The 18,348-nt window shown below is 43.8% G+C and overlaps 3 protein-coding genes across 3 annotated transcripts; all 3 read right to left on the bottom strand.

Annotated features, from left to right (window-relative positions):
* Positions 1-1,935: 1,935 nt before the first annotated feature.
* bace1 (beta-secretase 1) lies at positions 1,936-10,965 on the bottom strand (the record flags this gene model as incomplete). The annotated part of the gene is made up of 9 exons (XM_079224905.1): positions 1,936-3,335; positions 3,432-3,603; positions 5,576-5,725; positions 6,129-6,230; positions 6,322-6,456; positions 6,601-6,738; positions 7,452-7,668; positions 7,792-7,880; positions 10,639-10,965. The coding sequence occupies 9 exons, from the start codon at positions 10,963-10,965 to the stop codon at positions 3,097-3,099; spliced, it is 1,569 nt and encodes a 522-aa protein (XP_079081031.1). The 3' UTR covers positions 1,936-3,096.
* Positions 10,966-12,599: 1,634 nt separating this feature from the next.
* On the bottom strand, positions 12,600-14,774 carry LOC306742513 (T-box transcription factor TBX1-like; the record flags this gene model as incomplete). Its single annotated transcript, XM_079224904.1, has 8 exons — positions 12,600-12,784; positions 12,944-13,053; positions 13,356-13,423; positions 13,523-13,678; positions 14,005-14,176; positions 14,298-14,399; positions 14,494-14,668; positions 14,768-14,774. The coding sequence occupies 8 exons, from the start codon at positions 14,772-14,774 to the stop codon at positions 12,600-12,602; spliced, it is 975 nt and encodes a 324-aa protein (XP_079081030.1).
* A 1,441-nt stretch (positions 14,775-16,215) lies between these two features.
* LOC306742755 (apolipoprotein A-I-like) lies at positions 16,216-17,681 on the bottom strand. Its single transcript, XM_079225166.1, has 3 exons — positions 17,636-17,681; positions 17,366-17,510; positions 16,216-17,250 (listed from the first exon to the last, which is right to left on the bottom strand). Exons 1-3 carry the CDS (start codon positions 17,676-17,678, stop codon positions 16,647-16,649), a joined length of 792 nt encoding a protein of 263 aa, XP_079081292.1. The 5' UTR covers positions 17,679-17,681; the 3' UTR covers positions 16,216-16,646.
* Between the last annotated feature and the right edge of the window lie 667 nt (positions 17,682-18,348).

The following is an 18,348-nucleotide window of genomic DNA, read 5'->3' as shown; positions in this document are numbered from 1 at the left end:
TTGACACTCTGCGGTTACTTCAGTGTTCCTGCACGGACTCATGTGAGGAGGCTCTAACTGTTAGATGAACGCTATTCCACTTGCAATGTCAGGCTCGAAAATTAAATAATCTGAAATGCAAATCTCTGGGAGTTCCAGTGAGGCGTCTTTTGATTTGCAACACACCATGTCCTCGACTTGACAGGTGAAGCTGGAGAATGCATTCCTGCACATGAAGTACACTTTTGGTTGTTATTTGAAGAGCAGTCAACTGGAACTTTTCTGTCCGCCTGGATTAACCTGTTATGGGGGTTGTGTGTCATCGGTCGCTCCTGGGCACAGTTCACACAAACAACATTATACCTGATAATTTGACACCCAATCAATAAGATGATTTAAAAATGAACAGATCCGTTAAAACTGAGTTTCACACAAAAGCAGCACGTTAAATACTGTGTGTACCAGAGGTGTACATACAATTACTCATCGATCGACTAAAGAAATCTGAGGCCAAAACGACAACTCTTTCAGTGCACTTTTTCCACCTGAAATTCAAATGTATGTAATGACATGAACCCAACTCTGACATGGACAATCTAGTATGGACACTGACAAAAAAAAAGGGGAAATAACAAGATTACAACACCAAACCCTTGTCAGCTGCTGCGTAGTCAAATATGTGTCTCTGACCACGTTATAATGATACACAACAAGTGCATCGCTGCCTTTATAATCACATCATCGCACCTGCTAGCTGCCCGACAGACAGAGCCAGCCAGCGCTCAGTTTTGCTGATTGTTTATTTTGTTTTGTAGTAATCCCAGCAGGTTAGCTAGCTAGCTGAGGTTAACGCTGGTCAGTTAGAGTGAATTGACTGGTGACACTTAAACGTTACAGCTACGATGAACTAACCAAACCGGTATGAGCTCTAAAGCAAACAAAATGAAGTCATAACTTGGGAGTTGTTTTAAAACCGAGGCTTTGTTGTTGACAGTCGGCTAACGTCGCTGTCCCGACGCTAACTGTTGATATCTCTGCCTTGAAAAGAAACAGGAAATCCGGTTGAAACTCATTACGACCTGAACAATATTGTTTACTTTATATTTTTTTGTATATCTTACCTTTTCGCCAAACTGCTGTTACATCTGTTCCTGGTGAAATTGAGCAATAAAAGTAAGCTCATCATCCCATTTCCGGGTAATACAAGAAGTCGAAGCTCCCCTGAACGTGTTACGTGATACAGTCGTTGGGCTCGCGAGGTGCGGGCCACCTGATTGGTCCGTAGGCACAGGGGGCGGGGCGTACAAGGTCAGGCGCTCAGGCCGTGTGTCCGTGTGTGTGTGTGTGTGTGTGTGTGTGTGTGTGTGTGTGTGTGTGTGTGTGTGTGTGTGTGTGTGTGTGTGTGTTTTACTTTATGATAATAAAAGGTACACACAAAATAGCAATGATGTAGGGCCCCACCAATATATATATAGATATATAGATATATCTATATATATATACAATTTGATGTTGTATATTTTCAAACAAAATATCAGCTGTATACAACCAATGATTAATAATCCAGCCCCACTGCAAATAAATCAAACATTGTTTAAACAGTTGAAAGAAGTGAAGTAGTGGAGTGGAGTGCAGAAAATGTAACAACCAAGTAAAGATGGAAGTTTATTATTATGCACAGCTCTTAAATTGTTGTTGTTGTGGGATCTTAGTTGCAAAGAATATATCTAAAACATGTCCACAATGGCCTCAATATTAACAGGAATTTAATTTGAATTGCATTTGTTTTCTCTAAGTTATTTCCCACACTGCTGTTCTAAAATTCAACTAAATGAGTTTTCCCGGTAGATGTTTTGCATGAAGAAATAAAAATGGTCACGTCACAGTTACGATGAGTACTTTATTGATTCCACAGTGCTGCCAGAGACTGACAGATAAATATACAGTTCTGAGTTGATCTATTTACAGCTTGCTGAGACAATACAAACGGTCCACTGTAGACATACATAGTGGTCTTACGTGTATAACATACTTTGGGCTGGTTTCCTTGTCCAAGCATACATATGTGGTCCCCATTGAGAGATGTGGTGAGTTAGGCTGTTTCTGTGGAAGAAGCCCTATTAAGTCCTGGTTAGTTAACATGTAATGTGTTGTTACATGTGCAAGTCATCAGATGGTGCAGCAGGAGGATAAACAATGTGTAATCTGTATGTGTGTGTGTGTGTGTGTGTGTGTGTGTCTGCGCAAATAGAGGATCTGGTATGCACACATTTTATTTACAATAAGTACATTTAAGCTATCAATAAATGAGGAGAAAATGACATCTGATATTGACTGCGTTCGGTAATCTCAATTTCACACCAAGCAAAACTGATTTTTATGCAATAAATGCTGTTATAATCTGATATTTCATCAAATGAACCTCTCTATGCTTAACTTGCGTTGCAGAATTCTTTGCTGGCATTTGCAAAATAGTGTGATTTTAATAGATGCTATTCATACTCAGTAGTATCATATTCATAAGTATCATCTTAATCTTCGTTAAATCTTTCCGTATACTCTTCATTTAACAGTACAGCTGTTCACACACACACACACAAGCATGCTCACACACATCTACCGGGTGTAGCTCTGTTAACGCCCACGTCCGACTGCGTGATGGATTCACATCTTGTATTCACATCCAGGTTGTGAGTTTTTTTGTTTCAATTAACCGTGTTTGTAAATTATTTCTCAGTGCCGAGCTTTTAAAAGCTCCAAATCCAATCCATCCCCGTGGTCTATTTACACATGGCTTCGTAACAAAGAGTTTTGCTTCCCTTCCTCTCGCCGTGCTGATCTGCATAGGTTAGCGTAAACAAGAGACGTTGGCCTCCCGTCTGTCCTTCAGGTTAGTAATGGCTCTACTTATCCCAGAATGCTCTGCTTCGCTGTGTATTCGCCGTATGTCAGCATTTGCGATACCTCACCTATTGTATTCCTTCTCAAAGCTCTCTTTCAACAACACCCTGCAATTTGTAACGACGCACATCTCTTCCACCACAATCCCTGTGTTTCAAGCGTAGGTCTCCACGCACGAATCCTTTTTCGCTCCCTTCCGTCTCCCGTCCCCCCCCTTCACTTGAGGAGCGATATGTCGTCAGCAAAATCCCCGTGTGGGTGGAGGCAGCGGGCGAAGCGCCACTGGCACACCATGAGACACAGCGGCAGCATGAAGAGGGCGCAGATTCCCGCCATGATGTAGGCGATGGTCATGAGGGTGGACTCGTCCGTCTGAGGGATGTTGTAGCCGCAGTCCTCCAGGTCCACGCCGTGGAACGGGCCCTCCACGGAGGCTGTGCGAAAGTCATCGTGCACTAGAAAGGGGAGAATGGGATTGTGGGTGTGTGAGAGACACAAAGAGCAATACTTCTTTTCTATGGGCCTCCATCTTAAACCTCATCACCCCTCACCATGGCAGGTGCTGACGGCAAAGCCGATGCGTTTCTTTTCGCGGTCGAAGACCACATAGAAGCCCTCCATGATGACGGCCCCCATCACGGTACCAGTGCTGGACTGGGACACGGCGAACTTGTAGCAGTCCTCCTGGGCGGAGGCCACGTCCTCTACCGGCCGCAGGTATTGCTACGGGAAGAACAAACGGAGAGAAATCAAGGACACTCTGCTACATTTCCTGAATATCTTCCTGTGATTTGATATGTTTGATATGTGATAGTTTGTTTCAATTCAATCATACTATTTTTCATTTTTTTTAAATCTCTTGATATTTACGATGCGGTTATTTTCTCCTTCTTCCCTTCTTTTCATTCTGGACTTTTTCCTGGTAAGTCACAAAGAGCATTTGTACAAGCGAGACCTGGTGAATAATTTCAGGGTGATTGCCATGTCTGGTGCTTTGCTATAAAATGCTGAAAAGACAGTCACAGGACAGGAGGTGTGGTCCTTGTGCTCTACACGGCACAAATGAGCATTATTATTATTATTATTATTCCCTCATCTTGCAATATGTTGCAGAATGTTTTAAAGCTCAAAAAACTGATACCACTTACTGCTTTTAAATCTAGAATGAAATTTAGAAAGAAATAGAGGCAGGTTCCCAAAAATGTAAATATTTCTTAAATTGAGTCTTAGCTTTTAGTTTCTTTTAACTTGTCTTGTTCTGTGTTTTTTGTCTGTAACTATGTGTTTTTTTATGCTGCTGCCTGTCTTGGCCAGGTCTCCCTCGAAAAAGAGAGTTTTAATCTCAATGGGACTCTCCTGGTTAAATAAAGGTTTAAATAAAATAACAAATAAAATATTAGACTTGCTACATATAGAAACCGAATGGCCCCTGTACCTCAAACTCCTGCATGTTAGTCAAGGCCCTTGGAAGGCTAGTAGTGAGTAGTATTATGGGTTGATTTGAGTTGATCTCAGACATTTATGCTATTTTTATGCTATTCTAGCAGCATATACTGTATTTTGTCTGATAAGTAAACTTGGATAAATGTCAACGTGTTTATATAGTGCTGTTATTCCACTGACTTTTGCATCTGGCAACAGGTTCACTCAGTTCATATTTTAGTCAAGCCTCAGTGATTGCAGTAGTAGTTCCTTTTTACGTATTACAGTATATACGTGAGGTCAGTGCGTCTTCTATACCTGGTGATTCGCTCTTGAACCGGCTATTGAAATTCCAACAGAAGGCAACGGAAGCACAAACATTTCTCGAGCGTTTCATTCTGCTGTCGGCATCAAGGTCGTTGGCCTCCCACAGATTTGCAGCAGGGGACCTCGCCATTTGAAATCTCGCTGTCAACTCTTTTTCATTCAACTGCCATCAAGGCATTTCTGGCAGGGCTTTGAATGAAAACCGTTTAATGACTTTTCCGAGCTTTATGAAAAGCTTTAGAAAATATATTCAAAAGTAATTCTCTCTGAAATGTGTTTTTTTTTTTTCATCCTCCTCATGGTACCTCGCCAGGCTTTCATCTATTGAGATTACATAAAAGAGTATGACTGAAGGGTACAGAGGGTAATGAAAACTGCATTTATTCAGGATTAGAGGCAGTCAGTGAAATCACCTAAAACCTCAGAATTACAGAGGATGTACGTGGCTCTGTACATGACTCAGAGTAGTGACCTACTATTTTAATCTAATTCAGAGTAAATATCAAAACGTCTTAGAGGCTGAGGGGGCAAATCAAACATCTGTCTCCCGACAGGATTCAAACCGATCACCAAAATTAGACATAATATCCCCATCATCAATCCAGTTTAAGCAAAACATAGTAGCTGCTGGTCAATAGGAATTTTAGCCTTAAAGGTGCAGCGTGTAGGGTCTGGCGCCATCTAGAGGTGAGGTTGCAGAGTCATCCAACAGAGATTTCTCCCGTGTGCTAAGGCCAGTGTTTGGTTTGTCCTTTCTGGGCTACTGTAGAAACATGGCAGGCGGCTCCGTAAAGAGGATAGAAGTGGCTCATTCTATGAAAACATGATTCTTATTTTCCTGTGATTATGCATGAATAAAAACATACTTAACTATATTGTATTCCACTGTACCTTTAAGTCATATTACTTCAGATACTTAAATGGTCCATTGGCGGGTGCTTTATACCTGCGGCAGGATGGAGATCCTGAAGGACTGGTTGTGGTTTTCACTCATCAGGTAGAGGGAGATGACTGGGAAGATGTGCCAGGGCGTGGTGCCGGCCTGCCAACACACCAGCTGTTCTCCGAGCCAGAACCCAGAGGGGAACTGTTCGGTCTGAAAAACATACCTGCCCGTTACAAATCAGGAGACTGGAGCTCATACCAACAACAGATTTGTCTGTAGGTTGTTAAATGCGATTAGTAAGTATTGACTTGGGCAGTGAGTGAGACTAGTTTACACTCACCGTGGTGAAGCCAGCGTGAGGTCTTAAAAATTTCTATTTGATTTGTACATATGTATATTTTGAAGCCAAATCAAATTGTTGACAGGATATTCGACAACATATTGTGACTTTATAATGCTTTCAATACTTGACTTAGTTCTTTACAGGGTCCGTATAAAGGCAATAAAGCGGTCCATGAATATGAGACGTGGGTTTACGATTGATAACGGTTGTTAACGGTAATCAAAGCTTTATGCAGAGCATAATAAGGGAAACCATGGAGTAAGGACTGACCGAAGAGGCGGCTTCAATTGCTTTGACTGCAGCCTGGAAGACTTTTCGAGGCAGTCGTAGGTTGGTGGTGCCGCTGTCCACGATGCTCTTATCGTAGTTGTACTGAAAGAGACAGACGAGCAGTTTCTTTTAGTGTCAGTGACTGGCCATTAAATCAGCATTTCTGTGCAGCCGTATATATGTCCGATCTCACCTCTTTACAGTCCATGTTGAGGTCCATTCCATTCACCTCGATACGCACGATGATGACCTCATAGTACCACTCCCTGCGAATGGGAGTGTACCAGAGCTCTCCCACGTAGAGCGATGGGTCTTGTCCTCCGATGATCTAAGAGCACAATGAACAATGGGAACAATGAAATCCAGCAGCGGCTCCGAATGTGACATTAGATGATTTGTATGTGTGTGTGTGTGTGTGTGTGTGTGTGTGTGTGTGTGTGTGTGTGTGTGTGTGTGTGTTTGTGTGTCTCACCATGCTGCCACCAACAGTAGCGCTGCCCAGGGAGTAGTTTTGGGTGAAGCCGGCTCCACACAACTGGAGGGAGAAGAGGTTGGGGACAGAAGTCTGGCGAACCAGAGAGTCAAAGAAAGGCTCCAATGTCTCGTCGGGCTGGAGGGAGTAGAGAGAGAGAGAGAGAGAGAGAGAGAGAGAGAGAGAGAGAGAGAGAGAGAGAGAGAGAGAGAGAGAGAGAGAGAGAGAAAGAGAGAGAGAGAGAGTATTAGTAGAATTAGATACATTTAGTAGTAAAGGATGTTTAAACATTTTTAAAACTGTATGCTACATCCTTCCCAAGATCTAATGTCATAGTAAAATAAGATAAGATAAGATAATCCTTTATTAGTCCTGCAGTGGGGAAATTACAGGATTACAGCAGCATGGTGAATAGTGAATAAAAGATAAACAAATTTGAGTAATATAAATAAACAGTAATAGAGAACAATACAAAACAGTAAAGAAGAATATTAAATATACAGACCGATAATACTATAAAAGTACTTAAACGTATTGCACGTGTTGGATATTGCACCAGGTGAGTGATTAAAGTACATCCGATTAGGAATTCAGAAAGCTAAGACAAAAGAAAATACATCATTTTTTACAGTTCAGTATCTTTTAACAAGCCCAGTTCTCACATAAATACATTGAAATACCTTATTTGGCTTCAAAGATCGCACGCAGGAAAAGTAATTAAAAGCAATGAATAAAAGAAAGACCTACCAATGTTGTGGGTGCCACAGAAAAGTAGCACACAGTGCAACAACAGACTGCTTATGAGGGCCTGATGATACATTTTAAAGGATTAATTGGTGCGCTGCTCTCACCCGGGCAATATCAGCGTAGGCCAGTCCCAGGATTCCCTCCCAGTTGGATCCATTGATGAAGAAGCGATCCGACTGGGTGATTGCAGCGATGTTGGCGCGCAGCGTGGCGTTGGGGCCGTGCGGGACCGAGACCAGGTCGGTGCCCAGCTCGCCCTCCCAGCGACCCTGAGTGTAGGGAACGTACACACTCCTGCCCTGGTCGCGGTACGAGTTGGAGCTGGGGGACGAACGGTCGGACAAACAGAGAGGGAGGACATGAGAATACAGCGAAGGAGGAACGTGAAGGGAATCTCTGGATAGGAACTAATATATTATTACAATGTGCCGCATCTCTACTTACAGAGAACGATGGTAGTATCTGCGCAGGAAGGGATGAGCAGCTGCACCGACAGCAAAGTTACTGCTTCCTGTATCCACCAGGATGTTCAACTGGGAGAGAGAGAGAGAGAGAGAGAGATGTATTAAATATTCTGGATGCTGCCTTTTGCACACAAAAAATCAATAGGTTTGTAAAACTGACGCTTGGGTTACATTGTGACATTGATTGTGTTCAATCTCTGAAGGACAAACATAATCACTGCTACCTTGGATACAGACACAGACACTTTTTTTTAATGTCTGCTATTGATCATCTGGTGCCAATTCTTTGGCTGATTGTCTCTCTCACCCATTTTCATTTCTCATCTCTCAGCCATTCTCTGTATCCATTCCTCTTTCCTTGTATTGTCCTGAGCTGTTTCCTGTTGCCCTCCCTCCATGTCTCCACTCTACCCCTCCACTCCTCTCAGGTTGCCCATTCTCCTCCCTCTCTCTCCCTCCTCCTCCTCCTCCTCCTCTGTCTGCATCTCTGCGTGCGAGTATCATATTTTGCACAATCAGTCACAGGAGTTAGTTGGTTCCGGTTCAAGTTTAAGCTTTCTTTAGTCACGGCGAAGTATCTTGCCGACTATTTTACAGTGTTAAAGAAAAGCACCCAAACAGATGAAGCGACACAAAAACAGCCACAGCAAGCTGTTCAATAATGGATCGGCTCTTTAAATAAACGGAGAAACGCTTCTGTCTCAAGGGCTGCCCTCGAAAGCCAAGAATAAATACTGGCTGTGTCAACCTCGCTTTTTGTGCTAACACACTCACACATCCAAGTCAATGACACACACACACACACACAGACACACATCTTCTGTCTGTAGGAACACCACAGTGTAATAACGCTGACTGCTCAGGATGGATGTGTTTCTTTCGCACTAGCGGCTGCATCCTGACACTGAGACTTCACCTCTTTCCCCGCTGTCTGTCTCTGTCTTCCTGTCCTCTCTGTTCGAGCCATTAACCCATAAAATACATCTCGTGGTCTCTGGAAGTTACTGCAAACGACTTACGGTCATTTCCACACCTCAAAGGCCTTTTATCACTTCTGCTGTTATGATCATTTGAATCAAGACCAATCAATAGCGACTGATGAATGAATATTCAATAAAAAGCTTTTTTAATCTCAATGCTGGGGCTTTTAAAGCCCTAAATAGATTCAGATAATTTGATTCAGAACATCTTAAGGCTCACGAAGGACCTACAAATGGTCCATAAGTGTGTTGTTATGGATATGGACAGCCTGACTGGTCATTTTAAGGATTTCTTTTCTAAAAATAAAATGATTTTTCTGATCATCTTTAGGTCGGACAGTGCAGTGATTGTTATATTTTGTATTCACTATTTTATATTTCAATTTTTTAGGGTGTGAAAAACCATGGACACAGGTTTAAACAGGACTCACAATTTGAGACATCAGGGCAAACATAAAGAATGTCATAAGTCATGCATTACCAAAATGAAAGTGGCATAAACATGTTCGGGGGAAGCACAGGGTGAACACCTTCCAATGGCCTGTTTGGATACCACTTCCAGCTTTTTTTTATATACTTTTATTTATTTTGTACTCAGTCTGTATATTTAATATTCTTCTTACTGCTTTTTTTGTTTTTGTTTTTATTACTGTTTATTTATATTACTTGATTTTGATCTTTTCATTTACTTGTGAGCAATGCTGCTGTAATCCTGTAATTTCCCCACTGCGGGACTAATAAAGGATTATCTTATCTTATTTTATTAATAACATGTGTGTTATTTAATTGATTAAATGATTGTATCAGACTATACATAGAGCGCTTCAATCACCAAAACAGTGAAGCTGATCAGCCTCAATGATGGAGCCCAGCAGCATCTCTTCTTCTCTCACTCTCATCCACTCTTCGTCCCTCCTCCTCTTCATCTCTCTTATTCATAATTTTTTCCGGCCTGCCTGCCCGCCCATTCACCTTCTCCCTCTCTCCTTCTTCTTCTACCACCAACTCATCATCATCATCACTTTCTCCATCGCCCTCTGTGTGCCAGCCTGCACACCGCAGCTGCACCCAGCTGGCACTCCTCACTCTGCAGAATTAATGGTTCCATTATCTGTCGGTGCCATTCAGGCCTTTCTCTCACTACACACACACACACACACACACACACACACACACACACACACACACACACACACACACACACACACACACACACACACACACAAACACACAGGCCCATCTGTCGTTGAAAGGCCATACTTGAACAGTATATTTTATTTGAAGTACCGTCAACTTCCTTTAATTTTGCATTCCAAATGTAATTGCAGAAATCTTGCATTAGAAATATTACAGTTATATCACATTGAGATGCATAGTATCTTCTCTAATGTAGGCCTTAGTATAATAACTATGATGTAGTGTGTGCGTGTCGTGCTTTGAAATTAGTTAAATATGCCTATTATTGCTATTATTGTTTTATAACTTGTCTAATCGTCAACACAGAGAGCTAAATAAAAAAAGACACACTTAGACATGCAAGATTGGGGTAAAACCGAGATAAATGTAATATGTTATGGCTTTAAAGATAAAAGCCCTTCACTTTGACACATTTTTAATCAACAAAGAGCACTGGATTTAATTATTTATTTTTGAAGTGATACCAGAGAGGGTAACGTGTAGCTGCTGGTATTTGAATGCAACATTCCTGTCACTTGAGCAGATTAAACTCAACTGGAAGAGGATAATAATGTTAGGCTACTGATCAGCCATTTTTGTTTCTTCTTCTTTAGTGTCCATTTAAGAGTGTTTTTGACAACATAGTAGTGTAATGTAAATAAAGCCATTACCTTCTGCGCAGGGTTGCCCACGGCCATCTCCACGTAGTACCCCTGACCAGACTTTCCACGCAGGTTATCGATCATGTCCACGAAGCTGATGCCGCGCGCCGCTGCCGCTGCCGCTGCTCCTCTCCGCCTCCGCTTTCCCGCGTTGCCGCGCTCGCGGTTCGCGATGGCGGCAGGTGGCAGCGGCGTTGGCTGCTCGGCGCGAGCGCCTTGCCGCAGTGGCACGCGGATGGCTAGAGGCAGGCCCGAGGCGTCCGGCGCGGACTGACCGTTGCCGAGCAGACACAGCGTCGCCAAAACTAGCAGACCTGGCAAAGTCAACGCCTCCATGATGAAATATCGGCGGGGTTGTGTATGTTTGGTGAACTACGTTTTGTTTTTTTGACTTCACGACGCTCCGTTCAGTTTGACATCGAGGACACAGGAGAGGACACAAGGTGGCGAGGATGCTAAAACGACGGCTAAAACCATAATGTCAGTTGCAAATATGAGGAGGTCACTGTGTTCTTTCCCATCCTTCCGGTTAAATTAAGAGAAAATAAATCAATGTTAGACCAGTGTCGCGGAAGCAACAAAAAGCCCCTTCGAGGTGACGGTTAATCACTCGTAACGGTCTCTCCCTCCGCGCTCAGTTTAACGCACCGCACGGTTCGACCCGTTGTCGGTTTTCCTCCGCACGTCCTCATGTCAAACGACCGAAGCCGTCGTCGGAAGGGCAGGCTGACCGGCGAGGAGTCACCGTAATCCGCATCCTTCCCCGACCCGTTCATTCAGTTCTCCGTCTTCCAGTCTTTCACCTTCTCCTCCTCCTCCTCCATCCACCCCGCTGCATCCTTCGGAGCTGCGGGAGCTGAGCGAGCATCGCCACCGTCAAGTTGAACACGAAAACCGCACGACTTCCTGTTAAGGTTTTTCAAAATAAGACCGCAGCAAGAGGGTAATAACGGCACGGACTAATCTGTTTAAATTGATATTTTGCTTTATGGGGTTATTATCTAGATACACATCTTTAAAACAAAATATGTCCAAACTGAAATAAAAGCATATTCAAAAAGTGGCTCATACCAGACGGTTTTAAGGGACTGTCCACTTTAAAGAGTTTTGGTTTGCGCTGTTTATTAACAGGTGAAGGGCAGAATAAAAAGAACAACAGAAGTCCACATTAAGCCAAGAAAGTAGATTTACATCACTTCATAATCACAGAGGATTTCAAGTAAAATGATAATGTTTTGACTAGTTTGTGATATTTTTGTTTTTCTTTATTAATTGCATTGTTGTTATTCTTATTATCATTAATAATAGTATTATAATATTAATTCATTTAATTATTTATTTATTTTACTTGTACCAATTCAAAAATAAATGTTGGTTCTCGTTGAATCATACTTTAATTTGTTTATTCAAAACGTCTTTTATTTTGAAGGCAAACTTGCGACTCTTGTCTCTGCTTTAGGAAATAACCCGGATCTGCGGATCTCAGGCGTCTCTATTCCCATCTGACATGTTGCATTTGGATGCATTGCTACCTGCTCCACATCATTTGTGTTTTCCAAACCGTTTTTCATGTTTAAATTTAGGAAAAATCTGACCAAGATTTCAAAATGGCATTTTATTATCTCAGAAAACAGACGCAGGCAGTAGGCGGTTGCACACATGTTATAACAAGAAACGACCACGTGATTTATATTGACAGTGTGTTTGTTGTTCTCAGCTGTGAGTTTGTGGCATCACTGTATTGTTGCTATAATCTATAGTGCGTATGCTATGCTATTGATAGCATATCATTGCTGTATTGTTATATAGCCTACATTATTATGTTAATGGAACACTTGTATCATGCATATATATTAATTTGGTGACGGAGACCACACATTATATACATTCATTATCAAACACATAATAAAGTTGCATGGGAGCAGTAGGTCAAATATCATTTTCAAAGTTAGTTTGCTTCTTTTCCTTCCCTATGACAGACCGCCTCTCTCCTCAGAGGATCCTGGACAGTCCCAGTAGGACGGGACAGGGAGGAAGGAAGCCGCTGCTGACACGCCGTCCCCATCTTTCATCTCCATGGTGAGTCCCACAGAGTCTTTACAGTGGTGAAACAGCCCACACTGTTCCATGAGCAACAGAGTCGGGTCCTCCTCTCCTGAGGATGCAAGAGAACACAGTTTCTGCACTGGTTGTGGATGAACATGGGTTATTATGTATGCATTTCTTAAGGAGTGGAAGCTAGAGCGAAACACTAGCATGATTAGTTATGTGGAGTCGTTTCACCCAACACACTGACATACAGAGAGATACTCACTGGTTGTCGTCTTTGAGCCCCAGCTTCTCTGCTCTCCAGGTTTGTTAGAGAGCAGCTCAGCTCTGCCCTCTGGTGGACACCACACTGCCAGGGGTCCAGAATAACCCACCCTACACACATCCACCCACACAGAAACTGCGTATAATGATATGCATATAGGTATATAGTCACATATTTATACATATATCATGTCCCTCGCATTTTTACCCTATGGCCAACAACCTACCTCCGTTGAAAACAAAGGTCAAAGATTAGCTATCGTGGAGACTGCTGCATTATCACAATGTACCAGCTGATAACAGCGATTAAGATACACTATGATCTCGTTGACTGGCCTTTTCTAGAGATAGTGTTTCCCATGTGTTTGTCAATCAGGCAAACTGCATTTCAGACGTGACTGAAGGACACTCACCGGTTCTGGGGGTCTGTCGTCCTGAAGCCTTTAGCAAATGGGTTGCTAGCAATTTTTAGCTGGGTGATCTGGGAGATGAGATAGAAATCAAAGAAATGACCATCATCCTTTACCAGTAATATCAGTTAGTGCACAATACAAAATACAATAACAAAAAGCCACCTTACCCGGTGGTTCTGATAGGCAGTGACGGCCATGAAGCGCGTCTCGGGGAAGGAAAAAGAGCAGAAGTTCCTGTATGCGTTTAAGTGGCTGTTGGGAGTCAGATCCACGTACACCACGTGGAAGCGCGGCTGATAGCGATGCATGGAGTTCAATATCATCTGGAGCAGTCGGAGAACACACAACAACACGCGAGTCAAATAAGAGACGTTTCTACATGTTCTTGCAATGTGCAATGTGCTATATCAATCGCCAAAGAGCAAATGCTCCTATCAAAAATTCCCTTTTTTGAGAAAACCCCCCAAAACTTGTTTTTTTTGTGCAGAATTCTATTTGTTAAGGATGCCCAATACATCGTACAAAATACACAAAGTGCAGATAGGAGGTTTCCCCCACGTTTCCTGGATCGTTTTGCACTTTGGCCGTCGATATGCTCTTGTTTTCCTGCTCTCAAAAGTAAAAGAATGTATAGGAGTCATTGACTGACATGTCCGTTGTCATCCAGCAGGTTGTTGGTGAGCTTGAGAGTGTCGAAGGAGACGGTCTGCTTCATCCACTGGGCTCCGCAGGCAGGTGAGTCCGGGTGGAAATGCATCCTGCTCGGGGCGACAACATCCGCTCGCCCCGTCACCAACCAGGATGAGCTGTGGAACGCATATCTGACGCACACACAAAACAGGATCGATGAGGTCAGATGAGACCTTAGTATGAGCAGATCATAAATGAGCTTAAAGCATTTACTGTGGGCTACAAAATGCTCTGTTACACACTAAGTCTCACCTGTATCGTTTGTCGTCGACAATGAGAAAGTCCATGAGCAGGACGTATTCAGCAGTCGGATCCATCCCGGAGATTTGCACCTGGAATGTTGGAAACATCCTCCTGCGGTTCACGAACACGCACAAAATGAACACGGTGTATTGAGACGCAACCTGAAAGAAGAAGAGGGAAGGCTAACGAGCGTTATTGTTTATACCTTCCGGCTTTGGTGACGATCATCTCCGTGCCCAGCTGGTCAAACTGCTGCCAGAGTGCGTGCATCTCCAGCTGAACTCTGACCCCGCTGACTTGGTGGGCCTTGGCGCTCGGCAGCGACCCGCCGTCTGCACAGCAGGGCAGAGATAGCTCACAGCTCTGGGGCAGATGAGGACCTGAGGAGAGGGGAGGATGTGAGGTGAACGTGTGTCCATCGTCACGTGAATGCATATTTTCTTGCTCAGATCATTTCGAGCATAGAAACCAACACTTACCGTCCATAATTTGAAGGTTTACAAGAGAAATAATATGATTTAGTTCAGCCGTTTGGTCCCTTCTTTTGATTTCTCTATTCGCTGCCGTCCGCCATCGAGACCAGCAGAGAACCATCAATGAATAAATATATTTAAGGCGAAAAGATCTTCCTCCCAGTCCAGCGCCAGGTGCTGTGGTCGACGTGCGTCCAAGTGTTAGGAGTGGCTGTTTGTGTCCAGCAACATGCTGGTTTTATAAACCACGAGACTCTCACTGGGGACCTCATGCCTGCCTCATCCATTACAATACATCACAGCATGCATGTGGCCCCGAGATTTGTGAATACACAAACACGCACAAACACACACACACACACACAAAACCTTTTCGGAGCATCTAGAGATCCCTGCTCGCTTTTGCCATTGTTTCATATCGCCTAAAGCGCTAAGTGGAGCTCGTCTTGACCGACCAGGAGGACACGAATAACATCCCAATCAAGCCCAGGGTTACTGAGTGTGGACAGATGGAGACAGCACACCAACTGCCTTTATTATTCATAGCCTACTTTCTTGGGGCAGAGTTTCAACACCATACTAATTAGAAAAAACTGAAGGTGACATTCCTGGTTTAGATTAATTGCAACATTCTAGCAGCCTTATAAGATGCACGTTAGCATTGATTTGATTTATGCTCTTGATGAATCAAAGTTGTCTGAGTACAAATGCTGAGTCGCAAAGGTTTAGTGTGTGTGTGTGTGTGTGTGTGTGTGTGTGTGTGTAGCCTCATGTGGCTCTATGATGGGACAGTGTCGAAGGGTTCCAGCCTGAGGGATCCAAAGCAGAAAAGCGGGCTTTCCCCTTAATTAATGAAGCACAACACAACTTAAGATTGTCAATAGACCAATTCGCATCCCGCGATCAGCTCATTAATCACAGCTTCCAGGACCACAGGCGGAAATATGTCATATGTCATTGGATGTCTCTCTTAAGTACAACTGATTGTATTAATATTGTTATTTTTCTAAGGGTCCTCGTGATCAATGATGACCCCTCAGAATGCTGTCTGTGTGATATGTATGACCTTGGAGGCGGTCCAATAAAGAGGAAGCTGTGCTGGTAAATTCCTGAGAGGGTCATTTTTGTTATTAGACTGCATTATGGATATTATTATTTTATCATTAAGGATATTAACCAATTTCTGCATCTCACTACAGCATTTTATTTCTTAAACTTCACTGCAACTTGTATTCTATTTTTTGCTTATTGACTGTTTTTAATCTTTTAATTAATGGTCTTAAATCTTTTTTTCTTCTGCATTATGTTTAAATGCTTTTAATGGTTTTATGTGACCATATATATCTATTCTCATGTCGGCTGAATTGCAGTGTGTCAACACGCCGCTTCACTACAGGCAGATCACTGAGGCAAAGTTCAAATTAGGAGTCAGAGAGCGAGGTAGTTTGTATAAACAAGTCATTTGTTTATTGAGCTGTATTTCGTCAAAGCACAGATTTCATCAGACAAGCATCATTACACAGAGCTTCAGGGCACTTGTGATGATTCACATGCAATTCCTACACAAAACGTAAGCAGTTGGCCATGTCATGCGAAGAGTAAAGCGTGTGTGTGCAGAGTGTCATGTGTGTCTGTTGCTTGCGTGTGCTTGAGCGTGCGCGCACAAAAAAAAGCAAGGTGTTTGCATCGGAGAGAGTGAGAGAGAGAGAGAGAGAGAGAGCAAGAGTCCTGCCGTTTGGTAGCAAACAAGTGTGCAGCGAGTCAGGCACCGGCATCGTTTTTTTTGGGAGTTGGTCTGGCTGCGCATTGTGAGGAAAGAAGGAATGGAGAGAGAAAGGGTGGAATGGTAGGACTGATAGTTAGTTACAGAACACAAGAAAGGATTTTAGTTCTTGTTAATAGAAGCAGCGACGATCTCGAAGATGGAGGTGAGCTTCAGCTTGATGTCGTCGGCCAAAGGCTGGATCTTCTCCCTCATGGCAGTGAGGTCGTCGGCGCTGACGCCCTGGGCCTGGTCGTAGGCCTGCTTCATCTGGTCCTTGTATTCCTCGACGTAGGGGCTAACCATGGTCTTCAGCTGCTCCAGGTGCTCAGACAGCTTGGCGCGCACGGCTTCCACGATGGGCATCAGGGCGGTCTTGGTCTCCTCCACGTTGACGGCCACCTGGCTACGCAGATTCTCCACGATGGGGTCCAGCTTGGTCCTCAGGACCTCCATATCGGCGGCGTGCTTGGCGGAGTACTCGGTGATGATGGGCTCCAGGGTGGCGCGGTACTGCTCGATGTGCCTGTCGACCACCTCCTTCAGGGCGAGGCGCTTGGGCTCCAGCTGGGCCTTCAGGTTGTCGATGTCGGTCATGACCGAGGTGCGGAATTCGGCGGTGGCGTCGGCGATGGTGGTGACGACGTTGTCGGTGACGGGAGAAACGGCGCCCTGCAGAGTCTTGAGCTGGGTGTACATGTCCTCGATGCGCTGAGACAAGCGCATCCTGGGAGGGAACGGAGATGGAGGAGGAAGAGCGTTTTAGCACAATATGATTTAGTAAATGGTATTTTTAAAAAGTCACCAACTCACGGAAAGTGAGACCGACTGAAGGGCCTTACTTGAGCTCTTTGTACTCGGTGTCATCGAGCTGGTCCAGGGCTTTGTTGGCACTGTCCTTCACCTGAGTCAGGTACACATCCATAGCGGCCCGGACGTGGGCCAGCTGGGATGGTGCATCAGCCTGCACGGAAGCGGCATGGGAGCCTGAGAGGAGGGAAGGAGAGTTGGGATTGAGAGACGAGCGGATAGAGAGGGGGGAAATAGAAAATGTGTTGATGTTCTAGCTAAGCGAAGCTGTGCATGCAGGTTGTGTAGGAAGCCGTACTCACCGACAGCCAGGAAAAGCGCGAGAGCGAGAGCAACGAATTTCATGATGGTGGTCTAGAGAGGGAAAAAAAAGAGAGGCAGAACACGTCAAACTCACGGTATTACATGTAAAGAAGTTTGAATAGTTTAAATTGCACTAAGAAAAATACAATTTAAATGTGGAAACCCGTTAATCCAGTGAGTCACTTCAAACAGACAGATGAGCAGGCTTAGAAGTACAGACGAGTTTAACTCGCCATTAAAGTGACACACTCATCCCTGAAGTGGTCCACATGAGTTCATACTAAACATATGGCTGCTAATTAAAATAACCTGTAATCTGTGTGGATTAGGGATGGCTCCGAATTCAGAGAGACAGCTCAAGCTGATTAGCTCTGGACTGCTAAGTAATGCTCATCCAGAATTACCAAGTTATCTCCCTGAGCTCACAGACAATCGTAAGACTCTTAAATTTAGAGGCCGCTTCGACTTCTGGAAACGGAGACAACAGCTAAAATATCACCACGGGCTCAACGGCACGATCCCAAAGTTAAACTTCATCAAAGTTTACAGATTGCAGAGAGCTCTATCTGGCAGATACCAAAAAAAGAAAAGAAGTTCTTCTGGTCTGACTATCCACTCTAGCACCCAAGTCCCCAGGAAGAGATGCAGCTGTTGCTTGTCTTACCTGGTGGAGTTCGTGATGAGACTGACAAACTTCAGCCAGAGCAGACTT

Source organism: Taurulus bubalis, assembly GCF_910589615.1.
Source record: "Taurulus bubalis genome assembly, chromosome: 10".
Lineage (NCBI taxonomy): Eukaryota > Metazoa > Chordata > Actinopteri > Perciformes > Cottidae > Taurulus > Taurulus bubalis.
This window is presented reverse-complemented; position numbering and strand designations above follow the sequence as displayed.

Bases quoted from the DNA above. Each gene is read 5' to 3' on its own strand.
- LOC306742755 (XM_079225166.1), bottom strand. From the start codon at position 17,678: ATGAAATTCGTTGCTCTCGCTCTCGCGCTTTTCCTGGCTGTCG. The intron at 17,511-17,635 runs GTGAGTACGGCT...CCCTCCTCTCAG, and splicing joins CGCGCTTTTCCTGGCTGTCG to GCTCCCATGCCGCTTCCGTG. The intron at 17,251-17,365 runs GTAAGGCCCTTC...GTTCCCTCCCAG, and splicing joins ACCGAGTACAAAGAGCTCAA to GATGCGCTTGTCTCAGCGCA.